Source organism: Pleurodeles waltl, chromosome 6 (assembly GCF_031143425.1).
Source record: "Pleurodeles waltl isolate 20211129_DDA chromosome 6, aPleWal1.hap1.20221129, whole genome shotgun sequence".
Taxonomy (NCBI): Eukaryota; Metazoa; Chordata; class Amphibia; order Caudata; family Salamandridae; genus Pleurodeles; species Pleurodeles waltl.
In genome coordinates this window covers 543035492-543056881 of record NC_090445.1, presented here as the reverse complement: position 1 = coordinate 543056881, position 21390 = coordinate 543035492, and the positions used below count along the sequence as shown (strand labels likewise).

General features: G+C 43.7%; 1 protein-coding gene across 10 annotated transcripts in view; it reads left to right on the top strand.

Annotated features, from left to right (window-relative positions):
* Positions 1–765: 765 nt before the first annotated feature.
* The window catches only part of PTPN22 (protein tyrosine phosphatase non-receptor type 22), a 638407-nt gene continuing 617782 nt past the window's right edge, over positions 766–21390 (top strand). For 5 of the 10 annotated variants that reach the window (XM_069238707.1, XM_069238702.1, XM_069238703.1 and 2 more), the window contains exons 1-2: positions 782–1012; positions 7227–7304. In XM_069238707.1, coding sequence (XP_069094808.1) covers positions 902–1012; positions 7227–7304 — 189 coding nt within the window. In that variant the 5' untranslated portion in view covers positions 782–901. Of the gene's footprint in view, positions 1013–7226; positions 7305–21390 lie in introns of all 10 variants that reach the window. The other 5 variants (XM_069238708.1, XM_069238709.1, XM_069238706.1 and 2 more) reach the window with 2 other exon arrangements.

The window sequence follows — 21390 nt, the reverse complement described above, 5'->3', positions numbered from 1 at the left end:
AGTGTTTTCGAGCGCAGTATCTCATACATTATAAAGAGGAACGAGATCGCGTTCTAAGAACTAACACATGGCGGCAGCAGCCGCATACTACAACATACCAACTGGCGCAGAATTCAAGCAAGTCCATAGACTGCATGACAACGTTCTCAGCAGATAGCAAGACAAGCCCACTTTCACGTCACCACTGCTTGGCCAACACACAGGCACCTCTAAAGATTCAGTCACAACTGCTGATGTATTTATTCTTTTTAGCTCCAGATAAAACTGGCCTGTGGTTTTCAAACACGCATGAGGTTTGTAGCTGTAGTGTGGAGAGATTACACCGCTACGTATTGCTGGGCATTAACAAGTAGGTGAATACATCACAGACGTTTAATGCTCCTTTTACCACTGTAGTAAAAACCGACAGTAAGATGTACATAGTGTCTGCATAATGCATGTCTTGTTGAATGAGATTTATATACTCTACACAAACTATGAATGTAGCAGCAAGAAAAGACTTGAACTTGAACACACTTCTCTTCTCAAGAAGTTTAAATTAAGCTTGCTGAAGTCGAAATACTTTTTTTCCAAAATAGGAACAAACCTGTCGGTCGAATGCCCACACCACTGTTTAAGGAAGTACTAAATGTGACTTCCCTTTTGCTGAAATGTATTTTCTGGTCCCTTGTTTGCTTCTCTGCTGTGTAAAAGGGCACTAAGACCCTGAAGCCTTCTGATGACACTTTTTTCAGTGTGACCACAATAGCAGTTACTAATAAGTTCCTCTAAGGCTCGTCATGGTGCTAGGAAACCACACGCAGAAGCAATGGGAGAGCTTGTCTCACTGGGCCAGATCTTCTGAGGGGTCCTCACGTCAGCACGTGCGTGACATGTGCATTCTCAGCTTGGATGGTCTGGCATGTCCGCAGCTGCCAACATGGAGCAGAAAGAAATTCTGCAGCGCTACTTGGAACGGGTACAAGTTCGAGGCCAGAGGCAGAGGACAGAACAGCAGGTCAATGACTTTTTGGTAAGTTATCCTATGCTGTAGATAGATATACTTTTACTGTCACGTGACATGTTGTTTCACGTTGTAACTGTGCTAGTTTTTTCCCTAGATCGGGAGGCAGCATTGGATAATACAATTTTATATGAGTTATGACATTATTTTACCATAATTCCTAAAAATAAGAGAAAATTCGCAATGCTCACTTTAGCTTAAAAGTTGTTCCTAATATAATGTTCTAGTGATTTGCTAGTGTGTGTGTGTGTGTGTGTATGTATGGCCCAAACTGTGAGGAACCGGTTCGGGCCTCATAGTGTAGGTAAACACTTTCAGTTCCAGACAAACACTATCCTTGTAAGGACCTGTGCGTTAGAAGGACCAGTACCAGTAGTGTGTTGAGGTAGTTTCGAACGAGTGCATCAAAAAACTAATGGCTAGATGTTGCAAAATCCGCATTGCGACTCTCAAATTGCGAGTCTGAGCGACTCGCAATTTGAGAGTCGCAAATGCGGATGCTGGATGGTGTCCCTGACACCATCTGCGAATCAGAAGGGGGTTGCAAAGACCCACCTCATTAATATTAATGAGGCGGGTCGCAATTTGCGACCCCCTTCCGATTGGCAGCACTCACAGGGATGGTGGCCTGCTGGAGACAGCAGACCACCATGTCTGTGACTGCTTTCTAATAAAGCAGTTTTTTTTTTGTATTGCAGCCCATTTTCCTTAAAGGAAAACGAGTTGCAATACACTCGAAAAAATGAAACGTGTGAAATGAAAAATGTTTTTAGGGCCATTCACAAAGGGGAAGGGGGTCCCATGGGGACTCCTTCCCTTTTGTAAATGGGTTAGCACCCATTTGATATGGGTGCTAACTGCGAATTGCTTTGCAACCGCGTTCGCGGTCACAAAGCAATTCCACATCGCGATGCGAATCGCAAATAGGAAGGGGAACACCCCTTCCTATTTGCGAGTCGCATTCCCATTTTGTGAGTCAGTAACCAGGTTACCGACTCGCAAAATGGGAATGAGCATCGCGATGCGCGTTTTGCATGGCGCAAACAGCGAAATTCGCTGTTTGCACCATGTAAAACGCTTCCTACATCTGGCCCTAAAAGTAGTTATATTTACCTCGATCCGTTTTATAACCTTCCCTACTATCAAAGCGTGTGTGGAGTTAGAATAGCTGGTGGGTTTAATCAATTGTTCAAATGCAGTAACCTCAGGCATATATAAGCAGTATACTTTGGTAAGGATGTGGTAGAAACGAATGGGTAGAATCAGACAAATAATTCGTTTGGAAAAATGCATACAGACGGAAGTTACTATCATGGAACAGTTTCAACTATACCAATTCATGTGATTTTTTTTCCTGGTAATCGTCCCTGGACTAGGTACATTGCTTTTACTTTATCCTTTTTTGGTCTCGGAATTCCTCTCAGCCACTCATTTGCTACACAGGTTCTAAAGTCTCTTCATTGGCGTGGTATGTTGTACCACAACTCTCGATTAGCTGCTATATTTGCATCTGTTTCCAGTACATTTTTCCCAATCAATCCTGCCCTGTGTTTGAATAAAGGTAAATCTTGTCATAATTTCTCTTCCCCTTTCTTTGTAGTGTGTTTGCTGCTAATCTATTTCTCCTGACAGTTACGCTGCACTATACAGGCAATGATTTTTCCTTACTCCATGGCAGCTTCCTTCCAAATTCTGCCATTGTAAAGGCTGGTGATGAACACGAATAGTGCTATTAAAGCATCACTGTACTGACTATAAAAAAAACAGAAAGCCTCTAACATATTCTACACATTAACATATTAATTTAACTTAAAAAATAGTATCCTAAAAATAAAAGAATGAAAGTGCTGACATATGTTTACCATTCCCACTGCTATGGTATACCATCTGTAGGCTGGGGATGCTCGGCTGCAACCTTGTACTTCTACCAATACCTTAAAAGCTTTAATGTGAATCAGCCCATAGATCTCTATATGAAAATAAAGAATCGGAGGAAGCATATTTTGAGTCTATAATACCACCCAGGAAATCAGGATCTTCCAATAAACTGTCAAGTATATTTAGTTATAATTAGCAAGGGCCTGACTGGCAATCTATTTTTCTAAAATAATCTGGCACTCTGATTCCAAAGAGCATTCTAGCATTAAAGAGAGAGAACAGGTTATGATACACAGATCAGTTTACTTTGGCAGGAACGGTGCAAGGGTTTTCAGTGCTCCGAGCAAAAGATTATTTTGGTGGTGGAGCTCTCCTTAGACACCGAAGAAGACAACATTATTTGTAGTTATTTTCCTGTGATTTGGTGTCACTTAGTGGGGCACCATGAGGCAGCAAACTTGCACCTTAATCTATCAGCAAACAGTTTTCCCCTCCATAAATTTAGTTTTATCTAGCTAGCAACTCATCTTAAGTTACTACATTATGTTAAAACGGAATACCACGATTAAGTTCATGCACGCTCAAATGAAGTAACAATATGTAGCATTACGTCTTAGTCTCTTTGAAAGAAATAATACAACAATGCTCAAACGAATCGAAAACTCCAACAAGCATTGCAAAGCTCAGCACACCAAAATCAAACAGAGGTGAAGCAAGCCTGTAGAGAAGATCCTTCATGAACACACTAAGTACCACTTACAAATACGATCACGTATAAATTCCAGAATAACTCCATGGTAAATATAACAACACGAAACAGACAAATGTCTATTTTAGGTTTCACCTATATTTGAATACTGATATGATATGCCAGGGGAACATCACAAGCTTTTGTTTGTATTAAATTAAAAATGAGGTGTTTGTCTAAAGAGGCTATAGTGCCACAAAACACGAGAGGAAAAAATATATTTAAAAAATACAGTAATAGTTATGAACCATGTATTCATTGATATAAAACTATGTTCTCGGCTTAAATTATTTTAATTGTTAACAGATTTTGATTGATGATCCTTTGCGTGGCACCGTCACTTGTGCGACGGACAGAGGCAAAGTTACTTAAAACATCCTATGTCATGTATTCCCAAATTCTTGCTTAAAAGTGTGTTTGTTTTTTAGTTTATTTGTATTTAATCAGAAGAGTGTGCAATGCACTTCGAATGTATTTTACAAAACCTAAAGCGTAATGCATGCGCCCTGGTGGAAGATGCAGCAAGTAGCCAGTGCTCATCAAGGCGGTGGAGAGAGGTTAGCTTTGTACGTGGTGGGCCATAATACTTGCCCTGAACTGCAGCGTGCAAGCAAAGCAAGTGAGCCTTAGCTCTTCTAGGAAGGGTTCAGGGAGGACTGGGATTGGTACTCTTTAGAAAATGTTGGGAAAAATAATGTCAGATACTGCATTTCAAAGCACAATTTTCACATAAATTTCCCCAAAAACCATAGGCTCCGAAAGCGTACTCATTGAGTAGTCAAATGGTTTTATGATATACCGCATGACAATGAAACCTGATGCATCACAGTAGTTAAAACCATTGTTTTTCAAAATGTAGGATGGGTGGCCCCACATGTCAACCATTACCTCCATTGTGGCAGGGTCAGCTTGTTGTCATGGATGCTCCATTAGGCCAATATTTACTTGCAATACACCAGTGTCAAAATTTGCTGTATGTTCCGTCCATATTTCCGGGTGACCCTTATGGTAAAAATTCACAGCCAGCATTTTGTCATTGTTGTCTCCCCTGGCAGCAAGAGTGAATACTTGGGTATTGGCTGCCTATTCTGCTCTGGCACCCCCTGCTCTCTCCCACCAGCTTACAGCCTACGGGTAAATGCCAAAGTGGCAGAATGGCCAGGCTGGCCAGTTGCATCAGACCTCAGTATAAAATGCCAGTCATTGAAATGAGAACTGGGCCTTCTAGGCTCAGAGCATCCTATGTCTTTGAGAGCACAAGTGGCGGCTGATGCAGCCAGGGCCGGCTATCAGGCGGTGCGACCGGTGCCATCGCACCGGGTGCTAACTTCGGTTAGAGGTGTCATGCTTGCAAGTATATTATGATTTTAAAAGCATCTGCTGCAGCATTCCTTGCCTTCAGCACTTTTCAGGCAACAATAAAAATGTCAAGATAACTCTGTTGGTTAATGTTCTGCTTGGAGCGAGATTTTAGTTTTCTCTAGTGGAAGTTTTAAGGTTGCGCAGAGCGTTAATATGCCTCCTGCAAAGAAAATGTGCCATGCAGATCACATAGAGCTTACAATGCAAATAGGTCAGTGGGTTACTGCTTTTGTCAGAGAGGTACTTTTCTTACTTAGTTTATAATTTAAAATACTGAAAAAGAACAGTGAGCTATCAACTGTCATCAAAGAACTGCATGCATACTGCAAGGTACAGATTAGAGCGTTTTGATTTTTAACCCAGCCTTTCATTGTCCTAATGTTGCAAAAATGATTTATTTGGGTAGAAATCACTTTTTATTGCTAAACAGAATCTCCTACGTGGTTTTACATTTTAAATTCTTTGTGCTTCTCCAGACCAAGCACTCTTAAACTATACAGCCTATCAGTATGGATGACATGTGACTCCTACACCTTGTATTCCTGTCTTATGTAACTCTTCTTATACACTGATTTACACACCTATAATTGATTGTCTGTGTGTAATGTGTGTGTGATGTCTAGTGCTCTGACACCCAACACTGGCATGAGTGGATCTATAAAACTAATCTGAGAGAGAGTGGTTATGGAGACTGGAAGAGCACTGCTAATGGGTGGCAATGAGGGAATCCGTGGCTGAGGTGGTCATTGGGGCCTCCAACAAACATTGTAGCACTGGGCCCCGCCAGCGCTAAGGCCGGCCCTGGATGCAGCATGCAGAGCTAGTAAATATATTATTGGGGTTGCACATGTCTGTTGTACCACGCTCACAAATGGCAGTGCACTGTATAAGGGTAATTTATTAGACAGCTATAGAAGATAGTGACAAGTGTATATGAGTAATTTGCCTGTCTTTAGACTCCACGAGTCCGGTTAATCAAAGCGCAGCCGCACTTGTGTATTCCAGAACAGCGCTAGTGTTATCTAGGCCTGATCTCGCGGTGGCTCCGTCATGGCCAGATCTCGCGGTGGCTCCGTCATGGCCAGATCTCTGCAGAGTACAGTGGCATAAGCCTGTCATGGGCCCCACAGCAAGAAAGGAAGTGGGCCTCCGAGCGCTGTTTGATCTGTGACATACTGAAATAATCAGGGCAATGTGGGCCATTCCTGCCTCTGCACCTGCTGCACCAATGAAAGCTACCCCTCTGGCTGAGTACGGGTAGTCGGTGCTGCTGTGTCCATTACAGCAGCAAATGCAATAGTATCCGTCTTACAACAGATGTTGGAGGGCTCGGACTTTCACCTCCTCTCCTGCCTCTTCCAGATTTTCAGACAGAGGCTTCAGGTGGCAGGTGACTCTTTGTCTTTAAAGGCACATTGGGAGAGTTCATTTTCCCTTTCCAATTGCACATTTATGTGTGCCCTCATGAAAATGTTGCCGTGCTGCGTTATTAAAAGTAACTACGAAGTGGAGTATATCCTATTGGGTGAGAATGAACCCAGGTCTGACTTAAAAAATACCCCCCCTCTCAACCCACCACCCCCGCCGCCCCATTGGTCATAAAAAGTGACATGGCCACTCTGGCGTCTGAGACCATGCTGAAAATAGTGCTTTGTTTTAAGCACAAAAATGTTTATTGCATTTTTAAAAAGGTAACAGAACTTATAATAGTTATGAAAAATTATGAGGGGGCCAATGATTTTTTTCCCCCACTGGGGTGGGGGGTGCGACATTAACAAGTTTGGAAACCACTGTTCTACGGGCTATCAAAAGAGTGACTGCTGCTCCAGGTTTCCCTCAACTTTCAGGGTAGGAATGTGCAGGGAGGTAAGCACACCCCTGGGGACCTCCGAGGAGTGGCGGCCTTGTTAACCCCGATGTTTAATGTAGACAATATCCAGACGTGAGTGAATGACTGACTTAGCGAATGAACGCCCCGCATGAACCAGCTAGTCAGTGCCACCACTCTGGAACTACTACCAGGAAGGCCTAAGTTGAGCGCCGTGCTAATGCCTTCTGTTACATTCCTATCTTTGCCTTGTTGAAGGTAATGCACCATACGCTTAAACTTGATAGGCCTGAGCTGTTTATAAGGACGTTGAGTAAAGAGTATGCGAGATGCGCAGTGCTCCACATTCTGTAGATACCATGCCTTTCTGAAGCTAATTTGGTAAGACCTGACTGTCCCTTTTGCAGGAATTCATCAGGTTAAAGGCCCGAATCCTGGCAAAGCAATCTCCGTCTGTGGTTGATAAAATGACAACCTTCAATTGCGTAAGAACAATGTTTTCTATTTTATTTGCAGCATTAGAGCGTCACATTACTTTGGCAGCAAGTGCTTCCTGCTGCGGTACGCTATACATTAAACTATTTCTAATTATGTGTTTGCATGTGTGTACTTTTCTGTCTGCTCTGAGCACGGTTCACCAATATTTTTGTTTGCTTTCCAATTCCGTATTACCTCGTTACATCGCTGAGTTTTTTTCTTGGCACAAGTTATAAATATGATGTCAGTAGTGATTTCCGTGAGCATGAGGCAAGTATGAGTTACACAAATAAATAAATAGGCGTTACTATACTTAAATAAGCACTGCTCGTAATATCAACTACACAAATGTGTTTTATGTATATGTAAAAGCTGAACTGGAGTATGACAGTGTTCGTCCCTATAAGTATTTCAGGTTAGTGGTCAAGACTATGCAATAAAATCTGGTTCCCAGACACAAAGCTGTGCATGTCCAAGGTTTCGCAAGCGCCTTTTAATTCGATTTAAGTAGACTTAACAAATGCATAAACGCATAAATATTCAATGTACCTACTGCCCCAGTATATCTGCAGGATGTGTCTAGGAAGGTGACACTTGCGAGATAATTAGGATGCCCTCAGCTTTGAATGAGTGTCGGTGCTGTTTAGACACCAATACTCCATCTGCCCTTCTCCTTTTGGATCTATCGGCAGCCTTCGACACAGTTCATCATCAGATCCTGCAAGCTAGGTCGTAGAATTTCAGAGTCGAAGCACTTGCTTAAGCACGGATGTCTGATTTTTGGGCTCAACGCTCTCACCCTTCATGTATTTATCTAGATCATGTCAGTGTGTGTACCACAGGGATCCATTTAATCCCCTCTTTTGTTTGATCTTTATATGGACCCATTCACCTACCCTAACTACACCAGCATTTTTAGTGCATATCTGTATGCAGATGACACTTAAATCATCGTATGGATAGCTTGCGATGATCATAACTCAGCTGCCCAATTTCACGAGTGTCTCACTGAGGTGTTTCATTTTATAAGTGCAAATCTGTTTAATGAATGGAGACAAAACGGACATTTTGAGCCCCCTTGCCCTTCTTTTTATTGGGATTTGCCCTTCTGGCCTGATTATTAAGACCCAGACCTAACCTGGCTCCCTGCTTCAGAAATCTCTGTGTTAAGAATAGTGCACCTTGTTTGTAAGACCAAATCTCTACCGTAGCAGTACTGTTTTTTTCAGCTTCATTTTTCAAAGCGCGTTTTATATCTGTTTAATACATCACAGAAATGACGAATGCCTTCATATCCTCCAGACTGGAATACTGCAATTCTATTTATCTGGATCCCTGTCATCAGCACATTGGCCATCTGTGAAAAAGAGAATTATGTTTAAGTCAGTGTGTCTGCTCCACAAGGCACTCTTTCCCCACATGTCGCACCTTTCTGGTCCAGATTGCAATGGTGTATCCCTAGCAGTTTAAGCTCCATCAACCACAAATTTTTAAAATTGCAGAAGTTTGTTTGCAAATCTGCAGGGGGCAGAGCTTTCTCTGTAGCGGCTTCTATTCATTGGAATTTCCTAGCGCTATCACTTCGTTCTGAGCTCAATCTCTAGAAATTTCAAAAGGTTTTGAAATCTTGCCTCTTCCCTAAATCATATAATTTGAGGCATTGATTGGTTTATGGTACTTATTTTTCTTTTGATCTGTGCACTATACAATGGTCTTTTCAGTGCCAGGAAACCCTGTTTTAGGTGTATGTTGTGCTTTACCCGTTGTTTCTTTTCTTGCTATGTTCGTGTCAGGTTTGTCACTGGGCTTTTTGTTGGGGCGGGGCTGATTTCTAAGAAAGAGGTGGCTGGGATTCGCTGAAGGTGGCCTTTTTGTGGTAATGGGTTTACTTGTGGTAGCCCCGCACGTGGCAGCGTTAGTGGGGTCGCTGTCAGGTGAACTCTCTCCAACCGAAGACTTCCTGGACTGCTTTATCTGCGGCCCCCCTGCATAAACCCCCCAGTTGTAAACTTCTCCCGGTTTACAATCAGTGGTGTCTCTTTTGAGTTTCCTAATCGTCCGTGGGTTAATTTCCATCGTGCATCACTCCGGCTGGGGGGTAATATCTGAAAATGTTTCTCCGTTTTACGGGCCAATTCGTTTTTTAGTTGGGTTATTTCACTGTTAAAATCCTACAGTAATCTGGATAATTCTTCTACAATAAATTAAATTAAACCCAAGGAACATTTGTTTAAAATCGCATAGCAGCGTTCAAAGAATCTTGGGTTATTTCTGTGTGGGTTTCAGACAAATTCGCAGCCCCCCGGGGGTCCTTTGGACTACGTGGTTTCTTAACAATTGCACTGACCTCTGGCCTCTGATTTACTTCTGTTTTTCCGTGATAAGCAGTAGGTTAATGCTGTTTTCACTGATCGCGTGGTAGTGCTTGAGGACTCCACCTCCCCTATCAAAGAGTCTATTCGCTGGGCTTCCTCTGAGGGGACACCAGCCTGGGGTCTGTGTTATCTGTGAAGCTGGGAATGCCTCCGAGGACATGTTTGCAATGGGGGTGACTGTCCCGGACCAGCGAAAGTTCTGCAAAGTAAAGGAAGGAACTGGGAATGCACCACTTGTTGCAATGAAGTAAACTCTTTCAGTGAAGTCGGTCTCGCCCTGTGATCCTGGGCGTTTAAATGACTGAGTCTGAACACTGCTCAGAGCACGGGACAGTGCCCCCGGTATGCACCCCGGTGTCTGTCCCATGAATGGGATCGCCCTTAGTCCAAGTACATCATTAGAGTTCTTCATTTGAAGAATCCCGCAGGGCGACGCCCGCTGCACCATTGCTTAATTTGTAAATGAAAAGGTGCCGGTGCCCAAAGCCCTCCCCTGAAACACATGGCTGGTGCAGTTCAATGCCCGAGCACAGAATACTGAGGCAGCGTAATCCCGAAGCCATCTCGGGCCTCTTCAATCCATATACAGCCACTTCCTGCCCCTCCAGCTCACTCTTGCAGCTTTTTACTTTCTCCCTTTGTGACGCTTTTTCATTTTTCTCTTCCCCGTCTTACCAATATGTGTCTTTTGCTCGCATTAAATGCTTGAGGTAGAAGAATAAGCCCCGGCCCTCAGAAATAAGTGCTGGTGCTCAGCACCGGAAACAACAAGCACAAATTAAGCACTGCGCTGCACACTTCACAGACACAGGGTGCACTTTATTTCTGCCAGGCCTGCACTGCCCGCTTCTTCATTCACCCTGAGTGATTACAGGGCAGTCATTGAGTACCGCATTAGTACTGAGCAGTGATGCACTCGCTGAGCAGTGACAGGCAGGGCAGCGCCTATTCCTAGCGCCTCCTCTAAACAGTCATTTCTGGCAATACTCTCACCTTCAATACTCACATCTTCATGATGTTTCTTCAGAAGGATCCTGGAAAACGCTTCCTCTTCTAGCGGTGGAGCTCAGAACAGCAGTAGCCATGGCACTTATGATGTCACGCCTGAGATCAGTGTTTCACTGGTACTGAATGTACCGAAATCCTCAGTCAGGGAAGGCTGCTCTCCTTCACTGGCTGCCTGCGGGCATCACCCCTGAGATCAGTGTTTCACTGGTACTGAATGTACTCTGTATGGTCCATCAGGCGCTGCACCTCCAGGGGCCCTCACTCCTGAGATCAGTGTTTCACTGGTACTGAATATACTCTGTATGGTCCATCAGGCACTGCATCTCCAGGGGCCCTCACCCCTGAGATCAGTGTTTTACCGGTACTGAATGTACTGTGTATGGTCCATCAGGCGCTGCACCTCCAGGGGCCCTCACTCCTGAGATCAGTGTTTCACCGGTACTGAATGTACTGTGTATGGTCCATCAGGCGCTGCACCTCCAGGGGCCCTCACTCCTGAGATCAGTGTTTCACCGGTACTGAATGTACTGTGTACGGTCCATCAGGCGCTGCACCTCCAGGGGCCCTCACCCCTGAGCTCGGTGCTTCACTGATACTCTCCTAACAGACAGATGACATCTTCCTCTCTGAGATTGGTGAACAGTCGTAGGTTCCAGAAGACCAGATGGGGTGGTCGCTCCTTTTCAATAGCAGAAGATAAATTGTGGAGCTCCCCCCACCCCCTCACCTCCACGTTGCTAGTTTAACTTCTCATGTGGCCTTTGGGGAACATCGGCTGTTCTCTCCTCTGTGACTGTAATCTATTCGGCAGCTTCTTTTCCGTGGTAGCGTTTGACGTCTATGGGCATAAAGTGCTTTATAAATAGAAATACAATAAAGTAAGTACTGGGCACTGGCACAAGTACTGTGCAGTAACGTCAGCGCCTGGCATTAATGCGCGTACCACCCACTGATGGAAGGTCTGGGGGTAATCTCAACATTGAGAGCGTTGGTAAATACCAGAGAGCAGCGTGAGTTCCAGGCAGTGATGTAATGAACGGGCAGTAATGTTAGACTCAGTGCCCTCTTGGAAGCATGACGCGTCACCTGCTCCAGTTTCCCTTTGTTAATGCATTACTTTCATCTTAGCACAGGCACCACAAGGCCCTCCTGCATCCCTCCCATCCGCAGACTCCCTCCCTCCCTTCCACGGAGCCAGTGCGGTTCTTCTCCAGCCCGCCTCTTCAGCCCCCCTTATCACTTACATGCACCTGACCCTTTCCCAACCCCCCTTTCTCAATCCCCTTTTCCCATCTCATCTCCCTCTTACGAGGAGCTCAGTCTCTGTGTTGTGGTTTGCCCATGTGATGTTCTCTTCTGCGGGTGAGATCTGCTGAAAGGGCCTCACCTGCGTGCGATCAGTCCTGCAAAAGAAAACATTTTTAATTTGGGGTCCAGGCACAAATGCAGTTAGAAGTAAGCCACAGTTGGCACAAAGCTAGAACTCCCTGCAGAGGGGACTTTTCTTGCTTCGGGTTGGATCTGGTCAGACTCATGAATATTGATTGCAGGGCTGAACAGGTGTGAAATGCTGCAGGAGCTGATAACTGGGCATTGGCTATGGTTTGTGTGATTACTGGTGGCGTTGTGACATAGGATGAGTAGAAGAGAGAGTTGGAGATGGATCAAACTCTGGGAGGACTTAGGGCACACTTGAAAGAATTGTTAGAAGGGTGGGTGGAGGACTTTGCCCTTTCTGTAGGAAGGATCACCCCCCCCAAACTTTTTGCCCTCGCCCTCTCCTTTTTTCCGAACCCATTTTTGTTAACTTTTAGGATTCTGTGCACTTTACTGATTCTAGTGCTAAAAACGTGTGTTCCCTCCCTAAAACATGCTAAAATTGTCTGCCACTTGATTGGCATATTTAATATACTTATAAGTCCCTTGTAAAATCGTATACCATATACCCAGGGCTAGTAAATTACATACTCCGAGTGGACATGCAGCCCTTGTGCCACCTACTTAAGTAGCCCCTTAACACAAGGCTCAGGGCTGTTAATGCAGCCTGTATGCAGTGTTAAACTGCCATTTCAACTTGACAAAATAAGCCTCTTGCGAAGCCTAAAAATCTCCTTTTTAGGGTCGAGCCTGCGTTGCATGCGCTTGCGCATGCGTATTGTAGCGAGACGCTTTAGTTATCAGAAAAGGGCTCGGAGCCCTGTCGATGTCACGTCAGTGTGTTTTATTGGTTCGTGGGCTTGCCTAGTAAAATCTGCTTGCTTTCATTAGTGGAAGGCATGCACACATCATGCCTTTTCCGGTGGTTAGCCCTCCTCGAGCGCAGCGACCAAGTACAGAAAACATGCGAGGCTCGCTGTTTTCTGTCGGATCGTGAACTACTTTTTCTCTATTTTATTAGCACAATTTCGCTTGGCAGAAGTCGAGCGCTTTACACAGTTAATTTCACTTTTTCGGTTTAGGTGCATAAAAGCACTTTTGCTGATAGACGAAAAGTCGGGTTAGGAGTTTACAACGCGATCAGCTCTAACATGAGCAAACGCGAGACCCGTTGCATTGCAAATGCTTGTTACTTTTGCATGTACATAAATTAGGAAGAAGCTATAATTTAGCCAGGTCCCTAATCATAGAGTACTCTATGTACCTTAGACCTTTGTGAATTGGGATTTTTGTATTTCTTGAGGCTGGCATAGAACAAGCTTTGACCCATTGTGCTACTCATTCAAGATATTACACATTTAACTATGGAGATATACTGTACTGAGACCAGGAACAGCTAATATTAGGCTAGAGAATGGCAGGAAACTCACAATTCAAGTCCATTTAAACATAGGTGGATTTATTATTGTGAGGACTGGTTTGGGAGTGGGGTAAGGGCATCTAGTGCCCATGGGCCTCATTTACATCATTTATTTACCTCTGGTGTTCAGGGGTCCCCATACTGTTGTCACCCCAAACTGAAACCTAAGCACAACTCCTCAGTACTTGATATGTGATGGAAGCTCAGAGCTCAGTAACATAAATAATGGCCCTTAAAACATTGTCCAGTCAGTGGTTTTACTTTAAAAAAAGCAAAATTATTTTAATGTTTTCATAGATAAATGCTACATATAGAATTGTAAATATATACACAATATGCAGCTGGCAAAATAGTATGACAATATTACACAAGTTCTTGGTGGTAATAACAACTACAAACCCCTCTTAAAGGGAGCATCATAGACAGTTAATGTGAAAATTACATACACAAAAATATGTCATTGTGGGAACTAACCTCCTAAATCCTATCTGTTTCAGTTACCAGTGCGGTATTGTGACAGTTTCTGTACCTGCATAAACTAACCTCTATGTAACACCTTTAACTGGGGCTATTGTGAAATGATGTACTCTTCACAATCAGCTGTGAAATTATGTACTCTTCACAATCAGCAAAGTTCGGCTTACAGGCTGTATCAAGGTAATCACCGACCATAAGACATAAGACTACTAAGACAATGCAATCACCTTTGTTAAAAGAGGGCTACAGACTTTGTTATTAACACCACGTCTCTGTTTGAAGAATTTATACAGAGGTTCGGCAGCTCTAATGTAGTGTAAACATTACCATGAGGCCGTTAGCCAAGAGACATGTAGAAAACATTTGTCCTAAATTCAGGAGAAAACTCCAGCCAGACTAATTTTTACCATCTCTTGAAAGAGATCTCCGGATCCAAAAAGTCAGTTGATCTCAGCTATTCTCCCTCCTGCACAGTTGTAGTCTTCTTTTATAGACAGTGCCCTTCTGCTGGATGTACCCGAATGCCCAAGTGAGTTGAACTCTTGCCTTAAGGCAGAAGATGCTTCACCTGCAGGATTAGAACCCAAGTCCCATACACAACTTCATAGTCCCCAGAACGCTGGTGTAATGACTCCACAAAGCAGGCTTTCCTCTATGTAATCCAAACCAGCAATGCCCTTCTCCCCCAACTCCTTCTCCAGATGGTTTACAGTTCTCCTTGTGTGGGTTATGACCAGGTTGTGGCCACATGGAAGGAAGCCACCAATGAAAGATCCCAACTGTGGAGCTCAAGTAATTCCGTCCACAATGTGGTTTGTATTCTTGCACTGGTCACCAAGACTACTAGCCTAGCACACTGACCTGGGTTTCTAAAAACGTATTTGTTTCTCTACAGATGTAGTTACTATTTTGGAATTGGTTTCTAGCATTTCCTCACATTTTATTTATTAGGCCCACACTGTTCAGGCTAAAGTCCTTGTCACTCAAACCTGACAGAAAGAGTGGAGGAGCTGGGTGTGTCCTGACAGGGTAATGTGAGAAAAAGGCACAAAAAGGAGACCTTCTCACACACCTACTACACAAAACTGTCTGCAGTAATAACCCTGAAGAACAGTGAAGCAGAAAGGGGGCAGAAACAGTCACTACACTTTAAATAAGGGAGCGTCTGTTTCTCGTTGACAATCACTGATAATAGAAGAGCCATAGACAGATCATAGGCAACTATTTATGTTTTTGTAGAGCGCAGTTTTACTTATTAGATATATGAATGTTTAACAATTTTGGAACATTAGATCCAGGGTCTATGGTACACCAACTGTGACTGAAAGCACAACGCATCTCAAGAACATTTTAGTGGGAGTGCTGTAAGCTAATTGGATGGTTTAGAGATACTACAGTAGACCATCCTGGCTAGGCTAGGATGGTCTGACCTGAACATGAAGAGTGTCTGTTAGGCTGACCTTTGTTCAGCCTGACCGGCACTCTTTATGAGGGGCACAAGTTGGGGGGGGGGGCGTGGCCCCTCCGCCCTAAAGGATGGGCCGCGCCTGCCTTATTGCCTATGCAAAGCAACACAAAAGCAAGCAGACAACTAAGCACACTTATATCGATTGCAGCTTCTCTGAGTTGGGGCAGAGGAAGTTGACAAATAGTGTTGGGGTTCCTGGCGATATGAAAGCCCTCGGCTTGCAGGTGCTCTTCGGACATGCCTCGCCCACTCTTCTGCCGCAGTGCCGGGTCAGCAGAGAGCATTAAGTTGGCTTGAGTATTTGAAAGTGCAACTGACCGAAGGCATGAATGAATTCTACTATGTTTCTTTAATACATCTAGGTGCCTAGCTTCTGCAAGGTTGCAATAATGCAGCACAATGCTCCAGTAAGCACACATTTATTCTTTCAATTCAAATGCGTGCACAGGAGGAAGCACACTAGGCATACAGACACAAATGTACGAAGACAGCCAAGCACACGGCTATCGAGGCAAGTAGAGGCATATAGGCGAAACACATATAGGCACACATGTTGGGAAAAACCACGACACACAGTGGGCTACACAAACACACACAAATAGATGCATCCGCCACCCAAGAAGAACACAGTACGCATAGTTTCATCGATACGGAGGTGCTAACAAATAGACACCCACGCCCACAAAAAAGGCCAAAGGCAGGACACAAACAGTTACACACACACACACGTAAACAAACACTCATACAGATGAACTCAAAGATAGACACACACCGAGTCACCAAAACAGAGCTGCTGTACAACCCCGTCTGCTCATCAAAGTGCACGACGAAGCACATGAATCAACAATCCCCGTGCTTTGGAAATTAGACGCGACATTGAGTGGAGCGCGTCAGACATTTAGTCACAGTGCGCCTGGTTAATTGTAATGTTATTCATGCAAACCAAAGCCAGGACCAAATGCAAAAACTACAACGAATACTTCAGGTGGTCAATATTTACCTTAAATGAAAAAAACTCTTCTCATTTCGAAATATCTGCACTTACTATGAGTGGAGTCAGGGTTCCAGTTGAAGTTACTGTGCACTGTGTTCATGGCCTTCCCTTCTGACACAATGCTCACAATCTTCTCCCCCACCCCCACCCAACACCTTACTGCTCCTAATTCTAGGATCCTGAGATCACACGAACTGTGGAAGGGTATAATAAAAGAAAGCAACATATTTATCTGAGCTCTGTAGTAACAATTAACCAATGGTGCTTGTCTGTTGGACATTAAGGCACAGACACCTATATCAGTGACATGATGCAAATGATAAGGTGCCTGTAAAATGTGTCGAGGCGCCTCTGAGACTACCGCCAGCAATGTGGACTGGGGCCTAATGCACAGACATGAAAGTGTGCCCCATCCCTGGCACCGAAGAGGGTCACGTTAAGCACCTTTCTTAAAGGCAGGCGTTTACTGAGAAGCAGGTTTATGGTTTTACTGCCATGTTGGAGGACCCGGTGTAATTGTAATGGGATTGTAAACTTTACAGACATGGAAAAGAAAACAAACAAAAAAAGAGTTGGAAATTCCACGCCCCTTGCGGGGTGATGCTGTAGCTAGATCCACTGGGGACCAGGGCTGTGAGGGGCCCTCTCCTTCCCAGCTATGGCAGTCTTTAACCCAGCCAGTGAGTGGGGACCCCTTTTCCTTGATTGTGTTAGGGTGTAGGGCATGTTTGCTGTGCCAATGGTTGAACCAATATTTAAAATTAGGTTTCTGTCTTTGTAAAACCAAGCTAGGCATGTGAACATCCATTGCAGGCTTTCCCATCATTTATTGTCGTGGGTTAGTTGTGCGACCCATGTGAATTAGACACAGAGGGACCCATTGACAGCAAGCCATGTGAGCCATCCCTCGGCCGTGTCTTGTCCTAATTCCCAGATTGGACCATCATCAAACGCGACATTATTTCTTCACCAGCAAAACACATTCCTTTGATAGACGGCTTTCACAAAGGTTTATTGACTTCTGAAAGTGCTTGAATAAACCCAACATGCTGCCTTGCTACCACTTCTAAGCACTGTTACAGATATTCTAATAATAACAATAACTTGTAGGTCCTAAACCGTACTTATGATACTCACTCCGTGTTTGCGAGGGGCACTTGTGTTTTTTGTTTGGGTGAAGGAGACGCGGCCTTTTAATGGAATGTAGAAATATTGTGCTATTACCTGCTCCTCGTCCACTCATTCCTTGTCTTCGTGGCGTACTCCCAGCCAGCTTTTCGCAGGCTTCAACCCACTCGTGTAGAAGGAACGGCAAAGATTAAGGTATTTAGGCATGCAAGTGCAGGGTACTTGCACCCGCTGACCCCGCAGACCACTTTTATCTTTCACACCCGTTCATCTGCTTTCGTGTTGTTTTGTGCAGGAAGACTGTTTGTTTGTGAATTAAAGATGGCTAAAACATAGAAATCCCATGGACATTTGCCTTTGTATTTGCCTGTTATCCGTACTAAATTTGTAAACAAATAAATAAGGATCTCTGCCTAAGAAGGCCAAAGTAGCTTGGACCACTCACTGTTTCTGCCAGCACTGTCACATGCCAGCACAGTGCTACCCAGTAGCAATCACATTCCTACATATGTGATCATTTGGTGTATTCCAGTTCATCCAAAGCTGTAGAAATGGCCTGGATGCACTTGATATTATTATTTTTTAATGTTTATGAAATTGTTAAACATTGATCGCTGATGTGGTTTATTGAAAAAACATCAGAAAGTGCTACCATGAAATGGACTCTCATAATTATGTGCCGTAACTAAGCCCTGGCAAACACCAGCTCAAATTAAGCACTGTCTGTAATATTGCTGGCGCACATGCACAGACTGTTGCAAAGCAGTGTAAACAACAATAGATACTATGACCTAAATTATGGTACTGCATTTACTGTCCTTTAAAGGATGGAAGGTTGAGTTGTTCTTGACAAGACTGAAACTCGCAAACTGATGCCACCACATGTTTTAATGGTGAACATTCACCTTATTGATCCATTAAGACAGCACACTCAATAAATTAGTGCTGTTATCAAGGATAGTTAAATTAAGCTTTCAAATGTCATATTAGTGCTACATATCTTATAAATAGGGGGCCTTGCAGCAGCAGAGCACTTATGGAGTGTGGCAAATTGTGTGGGCGTGGACACAAAATTGAGGCAGCAAATTACATACTTCTTGGTTCTAATTTGAAACATTAGTAATTATAGTTTTAGTTTACAGAGATTGCTGAGGAGGTAAGCCACATTTACATGCACAAAAAAGTGGCTTCCTTTGATACGTTTTTGCACCTTTGTAAAATACAGCTCAGTTTCGGAAAAGATAAACAGAATAGCAGTAATGAAAGTGATTAAAAAGTTAAATATTAAAATTAATTGCAACATTGTAATGGTATTTTGATAATTAATTACATTGAATGACAGAATCACTTAACAACCCTCTCCTTCCTAGACCCTACTAACATTTCTTAGTACCATAATTGCCTTTCTGAATTTCTTAGATGGCCTTCGACCCATATACCTTAGCTGAAGGACAGAATTGTAGTTAGCGTCTCTCTCTCTGTACTCTCTGTCTCATTTATGGTGTTCATGAGCTAATAAGAACCTGCTGTCTCTGAGAGGCAGGTGGCCTTTACTAGGGATGTGTGCAGCACAGCTTGCGTAGCATACCTCTCTGTCTAATGCTTGTCCATACTAGGCATAAGTACACTTTTCTGACTCAAATAAGGAAAACCAGAGATATACTTTTTAAAGTTTTAAGTTGGAATAATGCCCAGAAGCATAATTGTCGCAGAAGACTGGGACCTAGGGCCAATTTTACATTGACCACAATGGAGCATAGGTCGAATACACCAACCAGGATTGTCCTGGGCAAAGATTTTACCTTGTGACTTTAGTCCTTTAAATCCTAACGCACCTATGAAGTACACTTCTAAAGCCCCCAGGCCCTCAGTGGAGGCACTTAGAGATTCACATTGTGTCATACAGACTAAAAATAGCAAGGTCTAGTCCGGCTTCTGTTGCTCTTGGTCATCTGGGTAATGGCAGGAAAAGGCCTCCGGTAGCCCGCTGTGCCCCCATAGCTTTCAATGGAGGCCAGCGTTATGACCCTTGGAGTCCACATTTTTATCCTGACTAGAAGAAAGAGCAGGTCCAGTCATTCAGGGCCCTATTGAGATTACAGACAACAGGTTCAGTTTTCTTCTGATCTTCCTCAGATTGTGGTGTGGTCTGATAAGGGTGCCTATAGATACTAGATTTATGTCTGGCACAAACTAGTGGGCTGGAATGACACCTGGGCATGCCTTAACTAATAAGGTAAAAGTTCACAGGGCCAACCCTATCCAATTTGGACATTTTCAAGAAAGCAGAAGTTTTCATCCACACCATCCTTGGGCTCTGAGGGCATGTGTAGGGAGTGGTCCATGGTAATCCTAGTGTCCTACCACATCTAACACTATTTCCCGTTTTGGGCCAGTCACTGTAGTCCAAGTAATCCCAGAGACAGAACTCTGGTTGAACAAAGCAGGGTTTTCTAGTGCTAGATAGTAGATACACAATAATTGTTTTGGAATCCTGTTTCCCTTACTTTCAATACACAGGACAGCTAAGCCTGCCACAGTGAAACATAGCTTTTGGGTGCTGGTCACTGAAAGAACAATTTTTTATACAAGAGTAGGGACTGGGAGATTGTTGGTCCAGTGCACGGTCTCCCAAATGAACCTGTTATATCTATATAGGTACACTGTTCCAAAAGAGAGAAGACAAAAAAACTTAGAAGTCCTATTCAGCAAGGGTGAGTCTATGCTGGATGTTTAGGAGAGCCCTCAAGCACCCAGTAGGGTGACAGGTATCATCATTGGGCTTACTCCTCGTCAGACCGGTGCTGCAATGTCTGGCGGACCACCCAGAATTCAGGGTGGCACTCAACCGTTGTTAAATTGCCAAGAAGGGAGGTCTGGAATGAAAACTGACTAAGAGGAGAAACGAAGAGTAGAGAAAGAGACAAAACTCTAAAATTGGCTCTGAACCAAAACCATCATTTTAATGAGTCAGAGACAAGGTGCAGGCCAAGATTAAAAAGGGGGGTATAAAGAGTGTTGATGGAGATAATGTACCACTACACTCTATAACTAGGGAAGGTAGTTTACCTAATCCTAAATGGTCAACATGTTTCGCGTCTTCAATTGGTCACAAAGTGATCCCATGACGCTTCTTCAGGACCCCCCCCAAAAAAAAAGATTTTTAATTAAACTACTTCTCCTTTGTATCAAAAATTTGCCAAGTGTTCAGTTGCGCGGCATGGGGCAGGCTTCCCACAACACCGAGGAGCTAAACAATACTATCTCCTTGGTTGATGCTAGCGCAGACCTAGGAAGCCTAATCTCTAATATGGGATGGGCGACCTTACTGACCAACTGACTCAGACATACTTTGTCTTCTGTTTGTAAGTGACTTTTTAGCACTTGGCTAATTTTTGATATACAGGAGAAGTAGTTTAATAAAAATTCTTTTTTTTTTTTTTTGGGTCCTGAAGAAGCGTCATGGGATCACTTTGTGACCAATTGAAGACGCGAAACATGTTGACCATTTAGGATTAGGTAAACTACCTTCCCTAGTTATAGAGTGTAGTGGTACATTATCTCCATCAACACTCTTTATACCCCTCTTTTTAATCTTGGCCTGCACCTTGTCTCTGACTCATTAAAACGATGGTTTTGGTTCAGAGCAAATTTTAGAGTTTTGTCTCTTTCTCTACTCTTCGTTTCTCCTCTTAGTCAGTTTTCATTCTAGACCTCCCTTCTTGGCAATTTAACAACGGTTGAGTGCCACCCTGAATTCTGGGTGGTCCGCCAGACATTGCAGCACCGGTCTGACGAGGAGTAAGCCCAATGATGATACCTGTCCCCCTATTGGGTGCTTGAGGGC